The following is an 18,081-nucleotide window of genomic DNA, read 5'->3' as shown; positions in this document are numbered from 1 at the left end:
ATACGAACCAACGATGATGATCTTCGATCTAGACCTAATTTTCCACGCGCTCGCGTGAGAGGAATGAGCTATGGGATGCTCGTTCTCGGGGCTGAATGCGCTCTATGAGGCCGTCAGCGGCGCCGCCGACATCTGGATCAACGAGCGCCGCTTCCGGATCGTGCGGCAGCTCGGCGAGGGCGGATTCGCGTTCGTCTACCTCGCCCGGGAGATCCAAGGCGATCGGCCTCTCAAGCAATCCTCCCAAGTCTCAGGTTCGTCCCCACGCGCGCGCGCCCTGCTAGATCGCTCGATTGACCGATATTTTGCTCGATCTCTTTCCAGACGACGGTCTGTATGCCGTGAAGAAAGTGCTGATCCAGTCCGAGGAGCAGCTCGCGCTCGTCAAGCGCGAGATCCAAGTCTCGTCGCTCTTCAAGCATCCCAATCTCCTGCCTCTCCTGGAGCATTCCATGATCGCCGTCAAGGTTTGCCTCTCTTTCTCCGATCCAAGATCGCTCTCAGCGTGAAACAATCCAAGCAGGGATCGCGAGAAGGCACTTGGAACACCGAGGCCTATCTCTTGTTTCCAGTGTATCCCGATGGAACGCTCCAAAGTCAGCTGGAGGAGATGCGATCTAGAGGCGAGTTCTTCCCAGCAGTCACGGTTCTTCACATCTTCCAACAGGTAGAAAACCAGTCGTGGCTTCTTCGATCTTCATCACACTCGTTTCTTCTTTGCACAGATCTGCCAAGCTTTGAAGCAAATGCACAAGCACGATCCATCTTACTCCCACAACGACGTCAAGCCAGGAAACGTTCTCCTTTCCAAGTCCAGCAACCAAGATCCACCCAAAGCAGTGGTGATGGACTTTGGCAGCGCGACTCTAGCAAGGAAACGCGTTCGGTCTCGCTCGGAAGCTCTCGCCATCCAGGTAACAAAGCCAAAGAAAAAGAGGAGGAGGAGAAGAAGTTAGCTTTGTCACCGAATGCGAACAGCTTGCCTTGTCCACAGGAATGGGCCGCCGAGCACTGCTCGGCTCCGTATCGAGCACCGGAGCTGTGGGACTGTCCCAGCATCGCGGACATTGACGAGCGAGTCGACGTTTGGTCACTCGGCTGTACACTCTTCGCGATCATGTAAGTTCTTCCTCCAACTTTGTAAGTTTTTTCTCCGAAAGTTTTGAGATTGAGAGGCTTCGTCTCTACTCTTCTCAGGTACTGCGTCTCGCCATTCGAGCACTCACTCAGCGAGGCCGGCGGAAGCTTACAGTTGGCGTCCATGAGCGGGCAGATAAAATGGCCGAGCACTCCGCCATATCCTCGCTCGTTTCACAAGCTCGTTTCGTGGATGGTAGAGCCTCGAGTCGCAAACAGGCCCGACGTCGAGGCAGTGATCGCCGTGGTCACCAAGATGCTGTCCAAGTTTCCGGAAGAGGTCGATTCATCCGAGTTCTAGAAACCATCTTCTGCAAAAGAAACGAGAACTTTTCTCAAACAGAAATTGAAAGACATGCTTACGAGTCTCTAGCGAGCGTAGTATAAGACTACTATTTCATCAAATGGTATCATACAAGCTAAAATCTCTGGGCCGGTAAATTGTCAAATCCAAAATTTCGGACGCCTTCACTCACTCACGTACCTTTGTTCTTGTGTTTATTCTCTCGTCTGTCAGCCCGAGAAGAGGAAGCGTATGTCGTCCATTGTGAGCCTACTCTTTTGATTGTTCCCTTCGTTCTCTCCAAACGCCGACGAAACCATTTGCTTCTTTCGTTCCTGCGCAAACAAGAGCGTTAGACCATTAAACCAAAGCTTCACATTCAAAGCTCGTACCTGTAACGCTAGAATTCGATCCTCAATGGTGTTCTTCACGGTAAACCTTGAAACGTGGACGGGACGAGTCTGTCCGATACGATGAGCTCGATCGATGGCTTGGTCCTCCGTTGTGGGATTCCACCACACATCGAGAAGAAGAACATGACACGCAGCAACCATGTTGAGTCCCAAGCTTGCGGCCTTGAGTGACATGATCATCACAGACACCTGTGAAGAAAACGACGTCAGACAAAGTTTGTTTTGAGAAAAAAGGATTGCGTACCTCTGGATTGGTGTTGAATTCCGTGACCGCAGAGTCCCTTTCCACAACAGTCATTGTACCATCCAATCTGCTGAAACGAAGATCGGCCTTCCTTAGCTGGGGCTCCAGCAAGTCCAGCATACTTGTCCACTGGGAGAAAACAATCGCCTTTTCTGTCTCAGCTCTCCTTCGTGTCCCGTCTGGCGCTGGTCCGGCAGGATTTTTTACGGGAAGATTTTTCAGCAGCTTCATGACCGCTTCAATCTTGGAAGACGAGATCCATCCGTTGGTGTCGGTTGGCTGCCTTTTCTTCTTTCCCTTGTTATTGTTGTTGGTGGTGGGCTCAATACCCAGGTTGCAATTCCTCAACGCAGTCAGGCTGTACAATAGGCAACTGTTGAGCTGAATGGTGCACTTTGGGAAAGGGCATTCAGTGTCATCGCTGGTGGCTAGCTTCTCTGAGATGCACTGCCTACAGAAGACGTGACCACACCAGCTTATAACGGCCCACTCGGGAACATCCTGAAATGTTCACAAAATATTAGACATAGCCCCGAAAGCAAACAAAAAAACTTACCGCACATATAGTGCATATGGACTTGTTCCGATCCAAAGTATTCTGGAGCTCCACCCTTCTCTCCAGCGCCAACTTCTTTACGTTTTCAACCGCGTCGAACTCCGTCGACTCGTTGTTTGTTTCCTTGACAAGGAGAGGGTGGTCGCACGCTTGCCGAAGCCGCAGTAACATATACAAGATGTTCACGTAGTTACTCTGAAGCGTGCCCTCCTCAGCATAAACCTGGTGGCATACATAGACATGAAGTCAGTTGGCAGACAAAACAACCAGACTATCATACCTGGAACTGTCTGCGTGACTCGAGTTCCAAACTATTATAGAATATACGCTCCTCTTCGCTGAATTCAGCCTGTTGGAGGCAAACAAATCTCGGAGGCAAGTTTACGATTGGTTGTCCATCGATCAATGTTGCTGAAAAAGAAAAAAGTCGTCAGAGATTTGATAGAAAATACAAAAAACTTGCCTTTTGTTCGACGAAGCATAACCACCTGAAGAATCAGCTGCAGTTTCTTATATCCCAAAACTGGATTTCGAGTGATCGGGTCCTTCACCTCCGATCTGAAGGACTTATACGTGTCCAGCGGGTCGAAGCGTAGGAAGCGAAAGTAGCTGTACAGATCGTCAATTGCATTCTGGATTGGTGTACCTGATAGACACCATCGCTTCTTGGCCCTCAACCCCCAGCAAGCCCGAGCTACTTGTGTCCTTGAATTTTTTATGCTTTGCGCCTCGTCCAAAACAACTCGATACCAGCTCACTTTTGCTAGAGGACCCGACTCGGGAATCTTCTCGTCCGAGAGTCTCTTCTTTGGCTTGCTCTTCTTTTTCGGATATCCTCGAAAGTTGCCAAGCCCGTAGTCATCGTAATTCCTCTTATCTTCTTCTTTCTCTTCTGGCAATAGCTGCTTCGGCACCTCCATACTCACGATTGGATACGTTGTTAGAACAACGTCGTACTTCGCAAGGTCGTCGGCACTCCTTGTCCTGCTACTTCCATGATATACCAAAATCGAGAGATTCGCGGCGGGTGTCACCTTTGCCTTGATCTCATGTGCCCACTGTCTCAAAACACTCGTTGGGCAGATAACAAGGGTGCCACCTGTTTTTCTTCCTCTGCCTAGAGATGACTTTCTATCATCCAGCTTTTGAGAACTTTCGTCATCGTCTTTGTCCCCATCCTCATCGTCGTCAAGATCCACAGGCTCAGATTCAATAAGTGCTGTCTCCGATATGGCCAAGTTTAGCTTTGAAACTGGCGCCCGAGCTTTAAGGATAAGTGCTATCGTAGACACGGTTTTACCAAGTCCCTACGAACACACAACAAAAAGCTCAGCAATCAGGAAAAACATGACCACCATCACATAGGCCTACCTGATCGTCTGCAAGGATTCCCCCAGAACATTCCACACGATTTTCACTCTTTTCCATCCACGCCAAAGCTATTCTCTGCATAGAAAAGCTTCTTAGAAGAGGTTGAAGATAAGAAAAAGTCGCACCTGATGTTTGAGAAGAGGAATTGTCATCAAGCCCTCCTCTGGACTGGCCTCTTCCTTTTCATCGACAGTGATCATCCTCTACCGAAAAAGAAATAAAATCGCTGCCGCAATGAACAATCTAAAAACGTACCTGCAAGATTGTTCGGAGGTTTCTATCTTCCTGTACCCGTGGTTCTGAAGAGTAATGCCTCCGGGTGGTTCCACCTCTTTCGTCCCGTTGATCAGACTCGTCATCTGAGTTAAGAACTTCAGCGTTCCCGTTCTCTTCTTTCTTTACGCTGGCGTTGGTCTGCTCCTGAGCATACCACCAGGCCTTCGAAGTGGTCTCCTGAGAAGCGAAGCTCAGGGGCAGCTTGCGCTTCTCTCCTACAATCCCAACCTCATCTTCTTCACCGTCACTAATCTCGATAACCTCAGACTTCGCCGCAGCACCATTACCAAAAGACCAGGAGCTCTCACACACTGGAGTGAAAGTAGTGGAATTCAACGTTGGATCATAAACCTCGCCCTCTGCCCCGATAACTGAACCGCTAGACCTGTCGTAGTCACTGGATTGATAGTACGGGAATGTTGCCGAAGACGAGGGATCATGTAAAGAAGGTGACACTCCATGGGTATCTGGAAAACAAGTTTTTCAGAAACAGAAAAAACAAAAAAAAAAAAAAAACAGAAGCCAACTTACACTCTTGTGGCGCTTGTACTAAAGGGCTAGTTTCTGGCGCTGCTAGAATCTCGTCCTGCCCGACTATATCTTGCTGCCACAAAGAAAAGAACAAAGCTAAGTTGGAGAACGAAAAAAAAATTCTAAAAACAACTCACCAGATTTTTTTCCGGTTCTTTGAGCAAGAAAAACAGCTGGTCAAGCTCCATGTCCGCCTCCGGCTCGGCCTGGGCAGCCACGGACTCGGCCCCTTGCACGCCATGCTGGACGCAAGCATCGTCCACAAAAGCATTCCACTCCTGGTTCGTGTAGCTCTGATCGATACCTCCGGCGCAAATCCGGCTCTCCTCGAGAAGCTTTTGGCAGGGGTCACCAACAGGCCTCTGGCACATTGTCATCCCTCGCAGACCATGAGATTGGCAGCAGCACAAGAAATTCCGGACCTAAACCCCCGCAGCCAAGCACTAATCGCAGCGCCGCAGCTCAAAAATCTCCACTCCCGGCGCGACCAAGCTCTCCAACGCGAGGATCCACAGCGCCTACCTCCGCGCCATGCATCGCCTGCCGCTAAAATCCCTAATTCCTATCTCCACACTGCCAACCCTAAAAAGCTTGCTCGCCACACAAGGTCATGGTTTTAAAGGAAGATACAAGCGCCGGGCATTTCCTTTTACCAGTAAAGCCAGGCTAAGATTAAAATAATGCCAGACATTGGCCCACGATATTTTGCCTCGCCAATGCCATTCCGGATCGTAACGCCCCCGCCAATCGACGGTCGTGCGTGAATGAAAGAATTTCCTAGTTTCTACCTCGTATATTACAAACACTATGAATTTCTTCTATCTGGTCACTTCTAGCGAAGAAACTTATTCGTGCGAGTCTTGCAGCCCAAAAACTCCTCTTTCTTCTCGTTCTCACTTCCATCGGATCCTTCTTGCTGCGTCCTCGATCAAAGAATGGTGTCGCTGCTCTGCTCGATCCAAAACCGGATCCTTTCTATTCAGTCTAATGCAGCCTTGCTGCGCCTCGTGAAGCTGTCCAGCAATGGTATCGTCACGCTGCTCTGGCTATGTGCCTGGCTCCAGCTCGCTAGATCTCCTTTGCTTCCATTCTTGAGCATGGAAGACGGCGGAGGCTTCTCGTCCTGGAAGTTTGGAGCGCTGGGCGACTTCTTGAGCTTGAAGATGAGCTCTTCCACTACTTTGCCACTGCGTAGGCCTTTCCCATTCCCAGCTTCGCCCCCGGAGTTGAAGACCACGGCTCGACCAGCCGGGCAATCCACCTCTACCTCTAGTCCTAGTCTCGAAGCTTTCGGCCTTGGAACGCTGCTTCTCACTGCGTAGTTTGTCCTGTCACCAAGAAGTTGCTGCTTAGCACTATGATCCTCGGCCGCTAGAGCTTCACCTTTGGGACGCCGCCGCACCGCGACACGCTCCCTCGCCTTTTCTACTTCGTGGGCCACGAAATCTCTAGCCATGCTCACCATGCTGTTGAAGCTGGCGAGCTTTGGTTCCGTGGCCAAGTTGGTGGGAGCGTGAGCTCTTGGTCTGTTGGAGACCTGGTCCCGCGGAGTGAATGGCTCGTCCTCGGATTGATAGCCATTGTCTGTTCTGTAGACTTCCATCTCGGTTCCTTCACCCTCGAGTTTTGATGTCGATAACCCGTAGTAACCTCTCATCAAGCTCATCGCGGAGCTCACTTTCGTTGGCTCCTCGCTCTTGTTGGGAAGCACGATGTCGCAGAACGAATGTCTCCCGAGACGAGGCTGCTCTGAGTTCGCACTGCTGCTAACATGCATCGAAAAGGAAGAAAGATTGTTTTTATCTTCAAGGTTTCGAGAACTAGAATGAAAAAATGTACCTGTGTGATGCGAACTGCTCTGATGGAGGATGCTTTGCCGACGATGGGATGCGAAGGCTCTTTCGTGCAAACATTTGAAGATCTGTTGACAAGCCATTCAGTCGCTTGACATCGGCAACCTGGATGAATTTTTCTAGTTAGTTTTCCATTCCTACACCAAAGTTTTCATCGAGCACAAACCTCCACACCATACTTGATGGCAATTCCCGCAAGAGTGTCCCGCTTCGAAACATAGTGCACGATGTAGCCTTCTCCTCCTGAGGTCGATGCGTCCCCATCCAGATCCATGAGATCTTCCGAAAACCTGTAGCGCCGGGCCAAAAATTCCCCGCGTCCCCCTTGTCCCATGCAGCGCCGCTGCCCTTACCTCCCCGCTCCTCTTCCAGGTCCCCGCCCGGAGCCGAATCGCAGCACGCAATCGCCCCAAAACCCGAAATTCGAGCACACCATGGCCAGCTACAGCGCCGCCGCCATGAGATCCACGCCAATTCCCACCCCACCACCAAACCCTAGCTCCGGCGACGCATCACCGCCCCGGATCCAAGCTGAAATCCCTGCCCCTCCGCAAATCAAAGCTGCAATGGTCGATCGCACGCCCTCCGCCACCGCGCGTGCCAACTGTGGAGCGATTACTGCGTTGCGCGAAGAACACACACACACACTAGGCTAGAGGAATGAAAAAAGGGAAAGAAGTTCCGTGTGAAAACGCGGACCAAATGGGGGTGGCATATTCTCCATGCATGGGCATGGGCATGGCCCGCGCATGACGTCATCCCCCGGTTAGCTTGGATTCTCTCAGAAAAGTCCACAATCTCTTTTCAATCTTGCTTACTTAGCGCGCAAATCTCACTTTTGTTTAATCTAAAACGCTGCGTGTATTAGCGGCGGAGACTCGGCTAGCTCGTAGATGTTCTTCTCGAACGCCGCCATCTCTTGCGGCTCCAAGCCGAGATAAACGTTTGCTCCGCCATCGTTCTTCCCGTTCGCCACGATCACGATGAATCCAACCAGCTGGTTTGGGACCGGCCCCGCGAAGATTGGCGTCCCCCACCCGAAGTCGAGCGCGTAGAATGGCAGCTTCCACCAGGCGGAGAGGCAGGCGCCGATTGGAATCCTCGCGGGGCCGATGCGATGGAGCTCCCAGAAGTCCGTCCAGGATCGCACATATTCGTCGTCGACGTCGCTGAGAACCTCCTGGACTCGGCGCGCGAAGTGGCCCAGGCTGTAGGTGCAAAGCTCCTGGCGGGTGGCGGCGACGCACGCCGCCACCACCGCGTTGCCGCAGAAGTTGGGCGGCGGCGGCGGCTGGAGCCTCCGGGAGAAGTCCACCGCCAGGAACGTCGAGACGAGCGCGGAGGGATCGCTGGGGCGGGAGCGCGCGACTTGGCGGAGGACGTGAGCGGTGATGGCCTCGAAGCTGGAGCAGCGGGAGAGTGTCTCGTCCTTGAGGCAGGCCTGCTTGAGCTCCGAGATCATCTGGCTCGACACCGGGAAGCTCCTGAAGACGTGCTTCTCCGGGGCGAAGTTGTTCACGCTCGACGTCGTGGGATTGAATGGCAGCAGCGGGATCTCGGAGAAGCTCGACACTCGGAACTGGCGGCACATGAGCTGCTCGTAGTGCTGCGGCTGCGGAGGATTCCTGGCCTTGAGGAACTCCCGGTTTGGATTCGGCACCATGACGACGCCGCCACCTCTCGCGATGGAGCCGAGATTGTCGAAGAAGCCGGTGATCGCAACTCCGTCCATCAGCGAGTGAAAGATGGTCATTCCAAAGACGAAGCCACCGCACTTGAATCTAGTGATCTAGAAGAAAGAACCATCGTGAACGAAGAGCAAGAAGAAGTTTGCGAGAACTTACTTGGAACGTTGCGGGTGGAGTCTCAAACAATCCCAGAGAATCACTCGGCTGGACGAGGAGGCTCCGAAATGCTGGATTTGGAACCGAGAGATCTCCCAGGTCGCAAAGCCGGAGCTTGCTCGTAGCAGCAGCGAACAAGACCCCGGCTCCATTGCAATTCACCTCGAGCCGTCCTTCCTTGGCATTCGGCGCAAATCTCCCGGCCAGGAAGTAGTACGTTACCAGCGTTTTCGCCAGCGCCGCCTCGATCACCTCGGCAGGATCGTCGCTCGCTCGCTCAGGGTTGGCAGCGAAAACATAGACCGATTCCACCTTGTACATTGCCTCCTGGTCGATGTTTGAGAGGAACAGTGTGCTGTGCTCCACTGCCTGCGCTGGAGCGACGATTTTGGAGGAGCCAACTTCGATCTGGAGGTCGGACACCGGCGCGACAGCCATGTCACAAGATCGTCCAGCTAGAAGAATGGAAAAACTCCCCCAATTCAAGAGACTTACAGTGGAGATTTATACGAGGCGAGCCCGGAGTGTCGGAATGGCGATTCTTTGCATGAGGCAACGCAAAGATTGGCGCAAGATCCACAAGCAACGCGTGTGTCGCCATCGCCAGATCTCCCGCTGCCCTAAATTTCAAAAGAACCCAAGAACCCTAAAATCTGGAATGGAGTTTTTTTTCACTGAACCGCGGTCTCGACATCTACAAGAATGGGATTCATCTTGAGCTGCGCCGCGAAGCTCTCGATCAGCGCTCTCATCAGCGACTGGAATTCGCGCTCGTCCACATCCCCGCTGCTATCGGCATCGATCTCCTTGAAAATTTGCGCGTAGAGCTCATCCGCCGAGTCTTCGTCCAGCGGCGGGAGGCCCCACTGGGCGGCGCGGCTCTCGAAAACCGGGCGGATCTCCGACTTGCTCAGCTTGCCATCTTTGTCCGAGTCAAGCTCCTTGAACGTGTCCTTGGCCATGTCCGAGAAGAGCTCCTCGTCGTGCAACACCTGATCGATTGGAGTCAGCGTTTTTTTCCTTGAGAATTTTGCTGGAAGGAAGTACCTTGCGGAGATTGGATCCATCCAAAACTTTCACGTCCCGGACAACCACAATGGGCTGCGAGGCCAGAGTCTCGGAGAGATCCTGGAGAACGTCTTGGAGCAGCTTGGCGAACTGGGTTTGCCCGAGCTCTTTGCTATCTTGGCTAGCGTATTTGCTTAGCAGCTTGGTGAGGAGATCTTCAACATCCGGCTTGGCTGAAAATGAGAATGACAAAAAGGAAGAACCATCAAGCTATTACAATGTAAGTGGAAAGATGAAACTTACCAGATGGATTGGGACATCCCACTGCCGCAACCAGCTGGAGCACGGCAGATCGAAGCTCGCTACGGTTGAGCTTGCCACTGTTATCAGCATCCAGTTCGTCGAAAACGTTCTCTGCAACCATCGCGAATTCGTCCTCGTCTTCCAAGAGTCCCTTGAATGCCGATCCGTCCAGAACCGACACAACGATCGGCTTTTCTGCGCAATGGACAGATCGATTAGACAAAGAAACTGGATCAAGAACACGAAATAATCTCGATCGAGGAAAAAAGGCGAAGCAATCTATCAACCCCTCACCTTGGAGAGCATCCGCCACGGCCTCGAGATAGCTGCGAAGACTCGCCTCAAAAGCCGCGGCATCTAGCGGCGTATTTGGATCGGGCAGCCGCGACGCCGCAGCAGTCACCACAAGCTGCCGCCCGCACAGCTCCGATCCAAGAAGCAGTGCCGCCGCTTCCTCCTCGGCAGCAATCCGCGCATCCACAGACGAAGACGACGGCGATCCATCCGCCGCCTTGACAAGCCGCTGGAATCGGCGGCGCACGCGATCCGGGAGCTGCGACCCTAGCAGCGCCTCGCGAATAGAGCTTCCGTCTAGGATGCGAAATACGCCCTCTTCCATTCTAGGCTACGTTCTTGCATTCCTTTTTCTCACATTAAAAAGCGAAGAATATGCTCATTAGAGAGTCTAGATTAAAAGGTTGAATTACATTGGCTCAAAACTTTCGAAAATTTTCTTTTTTCGCCGAATCACACTAATCGAACAAGCTAAAGCCCATGTCATCGTCGCTCTCTTCTTTCGCTTCCTCCTGTTTCAAGCCAAAAAACCTAATTTCAGCCCAGAGACCAGAGGAAAACCCCCAAATTCATACCTTCTTCTCTTCCTTCTCCTCGGCAGCGGCAGGCGCGGCCGCGGAATCCCCAGCAACAGCGCTCACGGCCACTGCGGCCCCTCCACCTCCTGCGAATCCATTGGATTGTCAAAGCAAGAAATCTCACGAACTTTCTAGCATACCGGATCCACAGCTGAGGATGAGATCATCGACGCTCCTCTTTTCAAGCAGCTTGGCGAAAAGGCTCGGCCAGTAGGAGTCCACCTTCACATTCGCGGCCTTCACCAACGTCGCAATCTTCTCGGCCTGTTCCAGCGCCACGATCGATCAATTTCGCGTCCAAAATCTAGAGCTCTAGCGCTTACCGTAATGGCGATCCCATCGTCGTGAAGGATTAGAGCGGCATATGTGCAAGCAGTCTCTCCCATTGCTACGCTTCAGTCGCCAAAAACCCTTGGCGGCTACCCTAATCCTTAAGCTTTATCTCTTGCCAACAGACGGCCCAGATATTGCTTTGGTGGATCCACGGCTGATATGGGCTTAAACAATCAACGGTCGATCCGGGGGTTGAGTTTTTGTGGCAATGGCGGGCTTGAGCTTGGGCGAGGGCGCATTGTTCTCCGCCTCGACGCATCGCACTGGTCGAAGAAGATCGATTATTTCCGCGAAATCTGGCTCTAGCTTCACGATCGCCGCCGAGAGGAGCAAGATTTCGGGGATTGAAAAGATTCAGGGCGGGAAGCGGCTCCAAACGCAGGTATCTCCCGTGGCGCCTGCTGTGACAACGCTCCGATCGCTGGATTGGGACCGAGATCGCTTCGATATGTAAGTGTTGAGAATTTTTCCCATCCAATCGTGATTTCTTGATCCAATGCTGGCAATAACAGCGAGTTTGGATTGCAAAATGGAACAACGTATAATTCCTACATCATCGAGGGAGACCAGCTTGCGATCATCGACGCGTCACACGAGAAGTTTCGGTTCCAGTACCTTGCAGCACTCAAGGAACAGATCGATCCGGCCACCATCAATTACGTTATCGCGAATCACACGGAGCCCGACCACAGTGGCCTTATTCCAGAAATTCTCAAGCTTGCGCCGGATGCTGTCGTCGTTGGGTCCAAAGTTTGCATACAGTTCTTGCAGAACCTTGTTCTCACCCCGTTCAAGAGCATGGTCGTAAAGGTTTGTATCAAACTTCGTCTTCGCTTTGCTTTTGTTTTTCTATCTCTTTTTGTACAAGAGTGTGTTTTTGTCCGTGATTTCTTTGTGCTTTTTCTATTGACTGCAGGAACTGTATGATCGCAGGGAGGGGAGAAGCTCGATCTGGGAAAAGGTCATGTCTTGGAGTTTGTGATGGCTCCTAATTTACATTGGCCGGACACCATGTTTACCTTCGATCATGGTTCCAAAGTTCTTTTTACGTGCGATGCATTTGGAATGCACTACTGTTCAACAGCGGTAAGTCGTTGTGGTCTCTTTGACACTCGTAATTTTCTAAAATGGCATTTACAGACTTATGATGAGGATCTCGTGACAATCGAACCACACTATCGGTTTTACTACGACTGTCTCATGAAGCCGAATGCTCGGTCTGTGTTAGTCGGGCTCAAGCGGGTGAAGGACCTGGATTTCGCAGTAATTGCAACGGGACACGGGCCTTTACTGAGGTATAATGTTCCAGAGCTGATGAGCAAATATGAAAACTGGAGCAAGCAGGCACTGGAAAAACAGCTAGCTAGTGTCGCTGTGCTTTACGTCTCGGATTATGGCTACAGCGATCGACTCTCTCAGGTAAGCGTTTTCATCGGATGTTGTGCGACGCTTAACTTCATTTGGCCAGACATTCGCTAGAGGCCTGACGAAGACGGATACGGGAGCTCAGATGATTGACTTGAACTCGACAGATTCGCAAGAGATTGTAGAGAGCGTTGCTCGAAATAGTGCGGTATTCTTAATGACGCCTCCAAGCACAGGACCTGCAAACGCAGCCATCAGCACGCTCTACGCAGCGTTGAAAACAAAGAAGGTTTGGAACTTGATTTGGAACTTGCGTCTTGTGTTTTGTCTTACTGAAATCGACCAACATGTGTTGCAGCCAGTTTTGATAGCAGAAAGCTATGGAGGCGACGATGAGCCCGTTGATACGATTTTGCAACGTTTTGTGGAGCTAGGAATTCCAACTCCTCTTCCTGCTTTAAGAGTCAAGGAAACACCGACAGAATCAACGTATAGAAGATACTTTTTTTTTAATCCTGCTGGTTTCGACTAACGTCGTCGTATATGCAGGTATCAACAATTTGAAGAAGCAGGCACGGACTTGGGACAACTGCTTTCTCAAAAGAAAGTCATTGAAGCCAAAAAGACACAGATGCCTGTGAATGTTGCCAAGGCAATAGCTCGAGTGTCAGGCGGGATCTACGTCGTGACTGCCTTTAAAGGCTCAACAAAAGGAGCTATGATCGCATCTTGGGTGTCCCAGGTAATAAAACAAAACTTTGCCTTGAGATTCTACAACTGAGTGGGTGATTATCCGAGCAGGCTAGCTTCAAACCTCTAGGCATTACCATAGCAGTCGCCAAAGACAGAGCTATCGAGTCTCTCATGCAGGTTCGTCCATCTCTTTTATTTGATGTCCCCTTAGATTTTACTCACAGGTTGGTGACAACTTCGTCCTCAACTGTTTGGAAGAAGGAAACTCCACAAAACTAATGAAACACTTTCTAAAACGTTTTCCTCCTGGGGGTAAGCATCACCAGAGCACTACCGTCTAATGCTACTAAGAATCTCTCTGTGATTTTTGCCGCTACAGCCGATCGCTTCGAGGGAGTGGAATGGACTGTTGGAAAAAATTCGTGTCCCATCCTGGTGGATGCTCTAGCTTATCTCGAGTGCACGGTGGTGACTCGAATGGAAGTGAGCGATCACTGGATCATCTACGCTCACGCCACCGAGGGCAGTGTGTCAAAGCCAGACGCTAGAACTGCCGTGCACCACCGAAAGATTGGAAACTACTACTGATGGAGCGATGCCGAGCGAAAGCCTGATCATAAAATCAAGAGCATTGGAGGAATGACGAAAGCTTCGCTCACAGTGAGAAATACTTTGATCATAGTGAAATATTTTATCGAATATGCTTGTCAAACATGGTTGGTTGGTGTGATCTCAGCAACCCAGGAAGGAGAAAGGAAGGAAGGAAGACGTACTTGACATTCCCATTGTTATTATTTAATCGAGCACTGGGAGCTAGGGTTCTTGAGAGGGCGACCGATCGATGGCGGCAAATGCGGGCATGGCGCGCGCGCTGGTGGCCCGATCCACATTCCTCGGCGGCGATGGGCGCTGCTCGTCACCGGCTTCACAGGTATCGCCATTCTCCCACGTCAGGATCGGGCGCCCCGATCGGCGGCAGCGCGAGATTTCGTGCACGGCGACGGTAGGCACCGGGATTGCGCCGTCGTCGCGGATCGAGAGCATCGAGAACGATGGCAGGGTTTACAACTTCGCGGCCGGGCCGGCGACGCTGCCCGCCAATGTGGTGAAGAAGGCGCAGCAGGATCTCTACAACTGGCAGGGCTGTGGGATGAGCATCATGGAGATGAGCCACCGGGGGAAAGAATTTCTTTCCGTGATCCAAAAGGCCGAGGCAGATCTTCGAGCGCTGCTGGCAATTCCAGACAACTACGAGGTCCTCTTCTTGCAAGGCGGGGCTTCCACGCTCTTCTCGGCTATCCCGCTCAACCTTTGCTCGCCGGAGGACACTGCCGACTTCATCGTCACGGGCTCCTGGGGCGACAAAGCTTACAAGGAAGCGCAGAAGTACTGCAAGGCGAATCTCGCGTGGAGCGGCAAGGCCACCAAGTACACCTCCATTCCATCGTCAGGGTCGGAGCTCAAGCTCACTCCAGGTGCCAAGTTCGTCCATGTCTGCGCCAACGAGACGATCCACGGAGTGGAATTCAAGGACTGGTATCCGGCGGTCGGGGAGGGGACGATCCTGGTGGCGGACATGTCCTCCAACTTCTGCTCCAAGCCGGTGGACGTGTCCAAGTTCGGGGTGATCTACGCCGGCGCGCAGAAGAACGTCGGGCCGTCCGGGGTGACGATCGCGATTGTGAGGAAGGACTTGGTGGGCGGTGCGCAGCCGACCACTCCCGTCATGCTCGACTTCAAGACGCACGCCGACAACAAGTCGCTCTACAACACGCCGCCGTGCTTCGCCATCTATATGTGCGGGCTCGTTTTCGAGGACCTCCTCCACCAGGGCGGGCTGGAAGCCATAGCCAGGAAGAACAATGACAAGGCCGAGATCTTGTACCGGGCCATCGATGGCAGCGACGGTTTCTACAAGTGCCCGGTGGAGGCGTCGGTGAGGTCGGTGATGAACGTTCCTTTCACCATGGCGTCGCCGGAGATGGAGGCCGCGTTTGTCAAGGAGGCTGCTGGCAAAGGGATGGTGCAGCTCAAGGGGCATCGCTCGGTTGGGGGCGTGAGAGCGTCCATCTACAACGCCATGCCCAGGGCGGGCGTGGAGAAGCTGGTGGCGCTCATGAAGGATTTCCAGGCAAGGCATCAGGCCAAGTAAACTCCTTTTTCAGCATTCTGCTCTTCTTTTCTCCCTTGCAACTTTAAGCTGAATAATGATAATGAATTGTTTTGATCGTTAACAAAGTAAGTTATTTAAAGAATCTTAGCATGGCACAAACAAAATGTGTATCGTTCATTTAAATTTGATTGATTGAATGTTGCTTTGAGTATTTTGCTCGTCATTCTTCAATCCGTTTGCAAATCTGCCTGGTCCGCAAAGAATCACGAACAAAACAATCTAGGTGGAAAACGAGTTGAAACAAGCCAACTTCTTCTTCTTCTCCAGCATGACGAAGTGTGAATCTGTGGGGCTTTGCTGGTGGCAATTTGCCACTGATCTGCGTGGCCATGTTAGAGAAAAATAGAACTCACCACTTTTAGCTTTGTTTCCGTTTGTCCCCGGGCCATTGTGGAGGACCTCCCAGTGACATGCTGCCTTCCAACGAGCTCCCAAGCCTGGCCTGCTGGCTCAAAAACGAGCCCAGCTTGGAGATCAAAATCACTAATGCACATGGTATGGTGTTTCATGAGTCATTTTCCTCCACGCCATCAACAAAACTCTAGCTCTTCTGCTGCTGATAGAGTAAAGTTGCAACCTTTCTTTCAAAATAGTAGCCCTATTTAGTAAATACAAAAATAATGCTTATGATTTAATATTTTAAAATAACTAATTTAAATTTTGCACAATAATTCCCAATAAATTCTAAATTAAGAAAAAGCTATAAATGCAATTGCTGTAAAGGCTAGTGAAGTGTAACTTTATGTAACACTTTCCTTTATGCTCTTATAACACATTAATTAATCATGGTGTTTATAAAGCTTTTACAATCATTTTCTAGTTTAAACATTAAAATAAATAAAATTAATTGTTTTAAATAATAAATTTATATTTATATTTACTATAAATTAGGTATTTTTAATTTTATTACATCATTTATAAATAAAAATGTCATTTTAAATACTTAATATGGGGAGAAAAAATATAAAATGTTCATGTATACACCTCAAAAAGCACTTTTTAAAGAGCCAATTACTGATTTTATCTCCCCTCTCCCACACACTAATTCATATTAAGAGTTAAGTGTAAAAATGTTTAACTATTTAAAATATTATAAAGTATTAAGTTAATGAGTCTGATTAAAAATGTAAATTTATTAAATTTAATGTTGTGAGTGTTTGAAATACGGAAAGGGAATATAAAAAATTTGCATATCAATTAACCCAAAAACTCTAACTTATATACAGGAGCGAATGGTCCAGACTGAAAATCAATCCAACGGCTACTAAAATCCCACTATGCTAATATTAGTATACAGCATCATAGCCATACACTTGGCCCTCACATCATCCCCTCCTCTCGGAATAATGGAAAAGCATCAAGGTTCTCTTGTAGATGGCCCGAGATCTAGAGGAACGTCAAGAGGAGGCATCGGCAGATCTATAGATGGTATTAATTGCTTCTAATCCTTTTGTATAAAGTGTTTCAACTGTTGCATATGCACAATCTTTGGAGGGTCGGCCTGCTAGACATCATGTCAAACCTTATAAACTTGTGGTCCAACTTGCCGCAACACCCAATACAGTCCTTTCCATTGTGCAAGGAGCCTCTTAGATAAACCACATACCGTAAGATGGGGAAAACAAACCAACACTAAATCATCCACTTTGTACTCCGTATGTGGATAATGATAGGAGTTATAGTGCCATTGTTGTCCCACTTGTATGCAGCCTAAGTGTACAACAAATTCTGCTCAGACAAGTGGAAGAATGTCTGTCAAATACTGATCCCATGACCTAGCATCGGCAGCTTGTGGCAATTGCGAAGGTAAGCCCAACTCCATTGATAATATTGGATCATGACCATAAAAGAGTTTATATGGTGAAGCACCAACAAAACTCTACACCCTTGTGACATATGCATACCAAAAAGAAGGCATCATAATCTAAATGTTAAAAGTTCACATACTTTGCAATCATCCTTTTGAATGTCCGAACGAGCTGTTCCACTAGACCATCTGATTATGGATGATAAGCACTCGTGAAAGTGTGGTGTATCCCCAATCGAGACGTCAAAACATGAAATGCCTAACCCATAAATATGGGACTATTATCTGAAAGAATCCGTTCTAGATAAGAATGTTGGAATACCACTCGATTGAGGAGGAAGTATCCAACAGCAGTTGCAAAGATATTAGCAAAAGCACCAACTTCCACCCAATAAATCAAGTAGTCAAAAGCAATAATAACATACTTATTACCAGCAGTCGACTGTGGAAAAGGTCCCATAAGATCAAACACCACCAACTCAAACAAACGGGAAACTACAATTCACTCCAACCGTCCTTCCGCAACACGAGAGGGAGTATTACAAGCTTGGCACCAAACATAATTATGCACATACCAAATAAAATCACATTGCTTCTTCAACTAATAGAAAGACTTGTATAGCTTCTCAGTTACATGACGATATCCCATATGCCCACCTAGAACAAGAGAATCATGGTAGGCATGGAGAAACCACAGAACAAAGACAGAAAGCACCACCAGCCATAAATGATCATCAGGATCCGTCCCCACAAAATAAAGAAGGCCGTCTTCAAGGTGATATTAAAAATGTAAATGCTAGAAAGGCAGGTCATCAACAAGTGATGCAAGATTCTCAAACCCATCTTGAAGCCTTCGAATCCACGGCTTAATCTTTTGAGCCTCGCGAACCTCATCAAGAGAAGGTAGATCTTGTTGTGCGCCTTATAGACATTGAATATCAAGTATAGCAACTGCTGATAGCATAAAATCCTCGTAAAAAAAATCCACAGATGCTGAAACAATAGGCTCATCAGAAATA

At 49.8% G+C, this 18,081-nt stretch overlaps 8 protein-coding genes across 10 annotated transcripts; 3 read left to right on the top strand and 5 right to left on the bottom strand.

The window, feature by feature from the left end:
• The first annotated feature begins 6 nt into the window (after positions 1–6).
• On the top strand, positions 7–1,505 carry LOC9635428 (serine/threonine-protein kinase 16). Its single transcript, XM_024664919.1, has 6 exons — positions 7–254; positions 325–467; positions 524–667; positions 726–914; positions 995–1,119; positions 1,198–1,505. Exons 1-6 carry the CDS (start codon positions 71–73, stop codon positions 1,436–1,438), a joined length of 1,026 nt encoding a protein of 341 aa, XP_024520687.1. The 5' UTR covers positions 7–70; the 3' UTR covers positions 1,439–1,505.
• LOC9635427 (helicase-like transcription factor CHR28) lies at positions 1,332–5,465 on the bottom strand. Of its 2 annotated transcripts, XM_024664912.1 has the most exons (12): positions 4,949–5,465; positions 4,812–4,884; positions 4,260–4,747; positions 4,130–4,207; positions 4,005–4,079; positions 3,097–3,940; positions 2,914–3,044; positions 2,634–2,855; positions 2,078–2,578; positions 1,813–2,022; positions 1,622–1,755; positions 1,332–1,448 (listed from the first exon to the last, which is right to left on the bottom strand). In XM_024664912.1, exons 1-11 carry the CDS (start codon positions 5,186–5,188, stop codon positions 1,651–1,653), a joined length of 2,967 nt encoding a protein of 988 aa, XP_024520680.1. In that variant the 5' UTR covers positions 5,189–5,465; the 3' UTR covers positions 1,332–1,448; positions 1,622–1,650. The 2 variants fall into 2 exon arrangements, with proteins under 2 accessions (XP_024520680.1, XP_024520679.1); XM_024664911.1 differs by lacking the exon at positions 1,332–1,448 and having other exon boundaries at positions 1,508–1,755.
• Positions 5,466–5,543: 78 nt separating this feature from the next.
• On the bottom strand, positions 5,544–7,374 carry LOC9635426. Of its 2 annotated transcripts, none has more exons than XM_024664916.1 (3): positions 6,831–7,374; positions 6,651–6,769; positions 5,544–6,577 (listed from the first exon to the last, which is right to left on the bottom strand). In XM_024664916.1, the coding sequence occupies exons 1-3, from the start codon at positions 6,996–6,998 to the stop codon at positions 5,791–5,793; spliced, it is 1,074 nt and encodes a 357-aa protein (XP_024520684.1). In that variant the 5' UTR covers positions 6,999–7,374; the 3' UTR covers positions 5,544–5,790. The 2 variants fall into 2 exon arrangements, with proteins under 2 accessions (XP_024520684.1, XP_024520685.1); XM_024664917.1 differs by having other exon boundaries at positions 5,544–6,574.
• Positions 7,375–7,452: 78 nt separating this feature from the next.
• Positions 7,453–9,009, bottom strand: LOC9635425 (omega-hydroxypalmitate O-feruloyl transferase). Its single transcript, XM_002991142.2, has 2 exons — positions 8,509–9,009; positions 7,453–8,453 (listed from the first exon to the last, which is right to left on the bottom strand). Exons 1-2 carry the CDS (start codon positions 8,944–8,946, stop codon positions 7,512–7,514), a joined length of 1,380 nt encoding a protein of 459 aa, XP_002991188.1. The 5' UTR covers positions 8,947–9,009; the 3' UTR covers positions 7,453–7,511.
• A 148-nt stretch (positions 9,010–9,157) lies between these two features.
• LOC9635424 lies at positions 9,158–10,438 on the bottom strand. Its single transcript, XM_024664909.1, has 4 exons — positions 10,114–10,438; positions 9,820–10,014; positions 9,556–9,749; positions 9,158–9,500 (listed from the first exon to the last, which is right to left on the bottom strand). Exons 1-4 carry the CDS (start codon positions 10,436–10,438, stop codon positions 9,180–9,182), a joined length of 1,035 nt encoding a protein of 344 aa, XP_024520677.1. The 3' UTR covers positions 9,158–9,179.
• A 51-nt stretch (positions 10,439–10,489) lies between these two features.
• Positions 10,490–11,136, bottom strand: LOC9635454 (60S acidic ribosomal protein P1). Its single transcript, XM_002991140.2, has 4 exons — positions 11,015–11,136; positions 10,832–10,955; positions 10,689–10,777; positions 10,490–10,625 (listed from the first exon to the last, which is right to left on the bottom strand). Exons 1-4 carry the CDS (start codon positions 11,075–11,077, stop codon positions 10,572–10,574), a joined length of 330 nt encoding a protein of 109 aa, XP_002991186.2. The 5' UTR covers positions 11,078–11,136; the 3' UTR covers positions 10,490–10,571.
• A 75-nt stretch (positions 11,137–11,211) lies between these two features.
• LOC9635453 (diflavin flavoprotein A 1) lies at positions 11,212–13,794 on the top strand. Its single transcript, XM_002991171.2, has 10 exons — positions 11,212–11,474; positions 11,537–11,834; positions 11,958–12,110; positions 12,165–12,443; positions 12,493–12,678; positions 12,748–12,878; positions 12,939–13,131; positions 13,191–13,259; positions 13,307–13,394; positions 13,462–13,794. The coding sequence occupies exons 1-10, from the start codon at positions 11,233–11,235 to the stop codon at positions 13,668–13,670; spliced, it is 1,848 nt and encodes a 615-aa protein (XP_002991217.1). The 5' UTR covers positions 11,212–11,232; the 3' UTR covers positions 13,671–13,794.
• A 36-nt stretch (positions 13,795–13,830) lies between these two features.
• LOC9635423 (phosphoserine aminotransferase 1, chloroplastic) lies at positions 13,831–15,320 on the top strand. The gene has a single exon (XM_002991170.2). The coding sequence runs from the start codon at positions 13,924–13,926 to the stop codon at positions 15,232–15,234; it is 1,311 nt and encodes a 436-aa protein (XP_002991216.2). The 5' UTR covers positions 13,831–13,923; the 3' UTR covers positions 15,235–15,320.
• The last annotated feature ends 2,761 nt before the right edge of the window (positions 15,321–18,081 follow it).

The sequence above is a fragment of the Selaginella moellendorffii genome, unplaced genomic scaffold (genome assembly GCF_000143415.4).
Source record: "Selaginella moellendorffii unplaced genomic scaffold, v1.0 SELMOscaffold_116, whole genome shotgun sequence".
NCBI lineage: Eukaryota > Viridiplantae > Streptophyta > Lycopodiopsida > Selaginellales > Selaginellaceae > Selaginella > Selaginella moellendorffii.
This window is presented reverse-complemented; position numbering and strand designations above follow the sequence as displayed.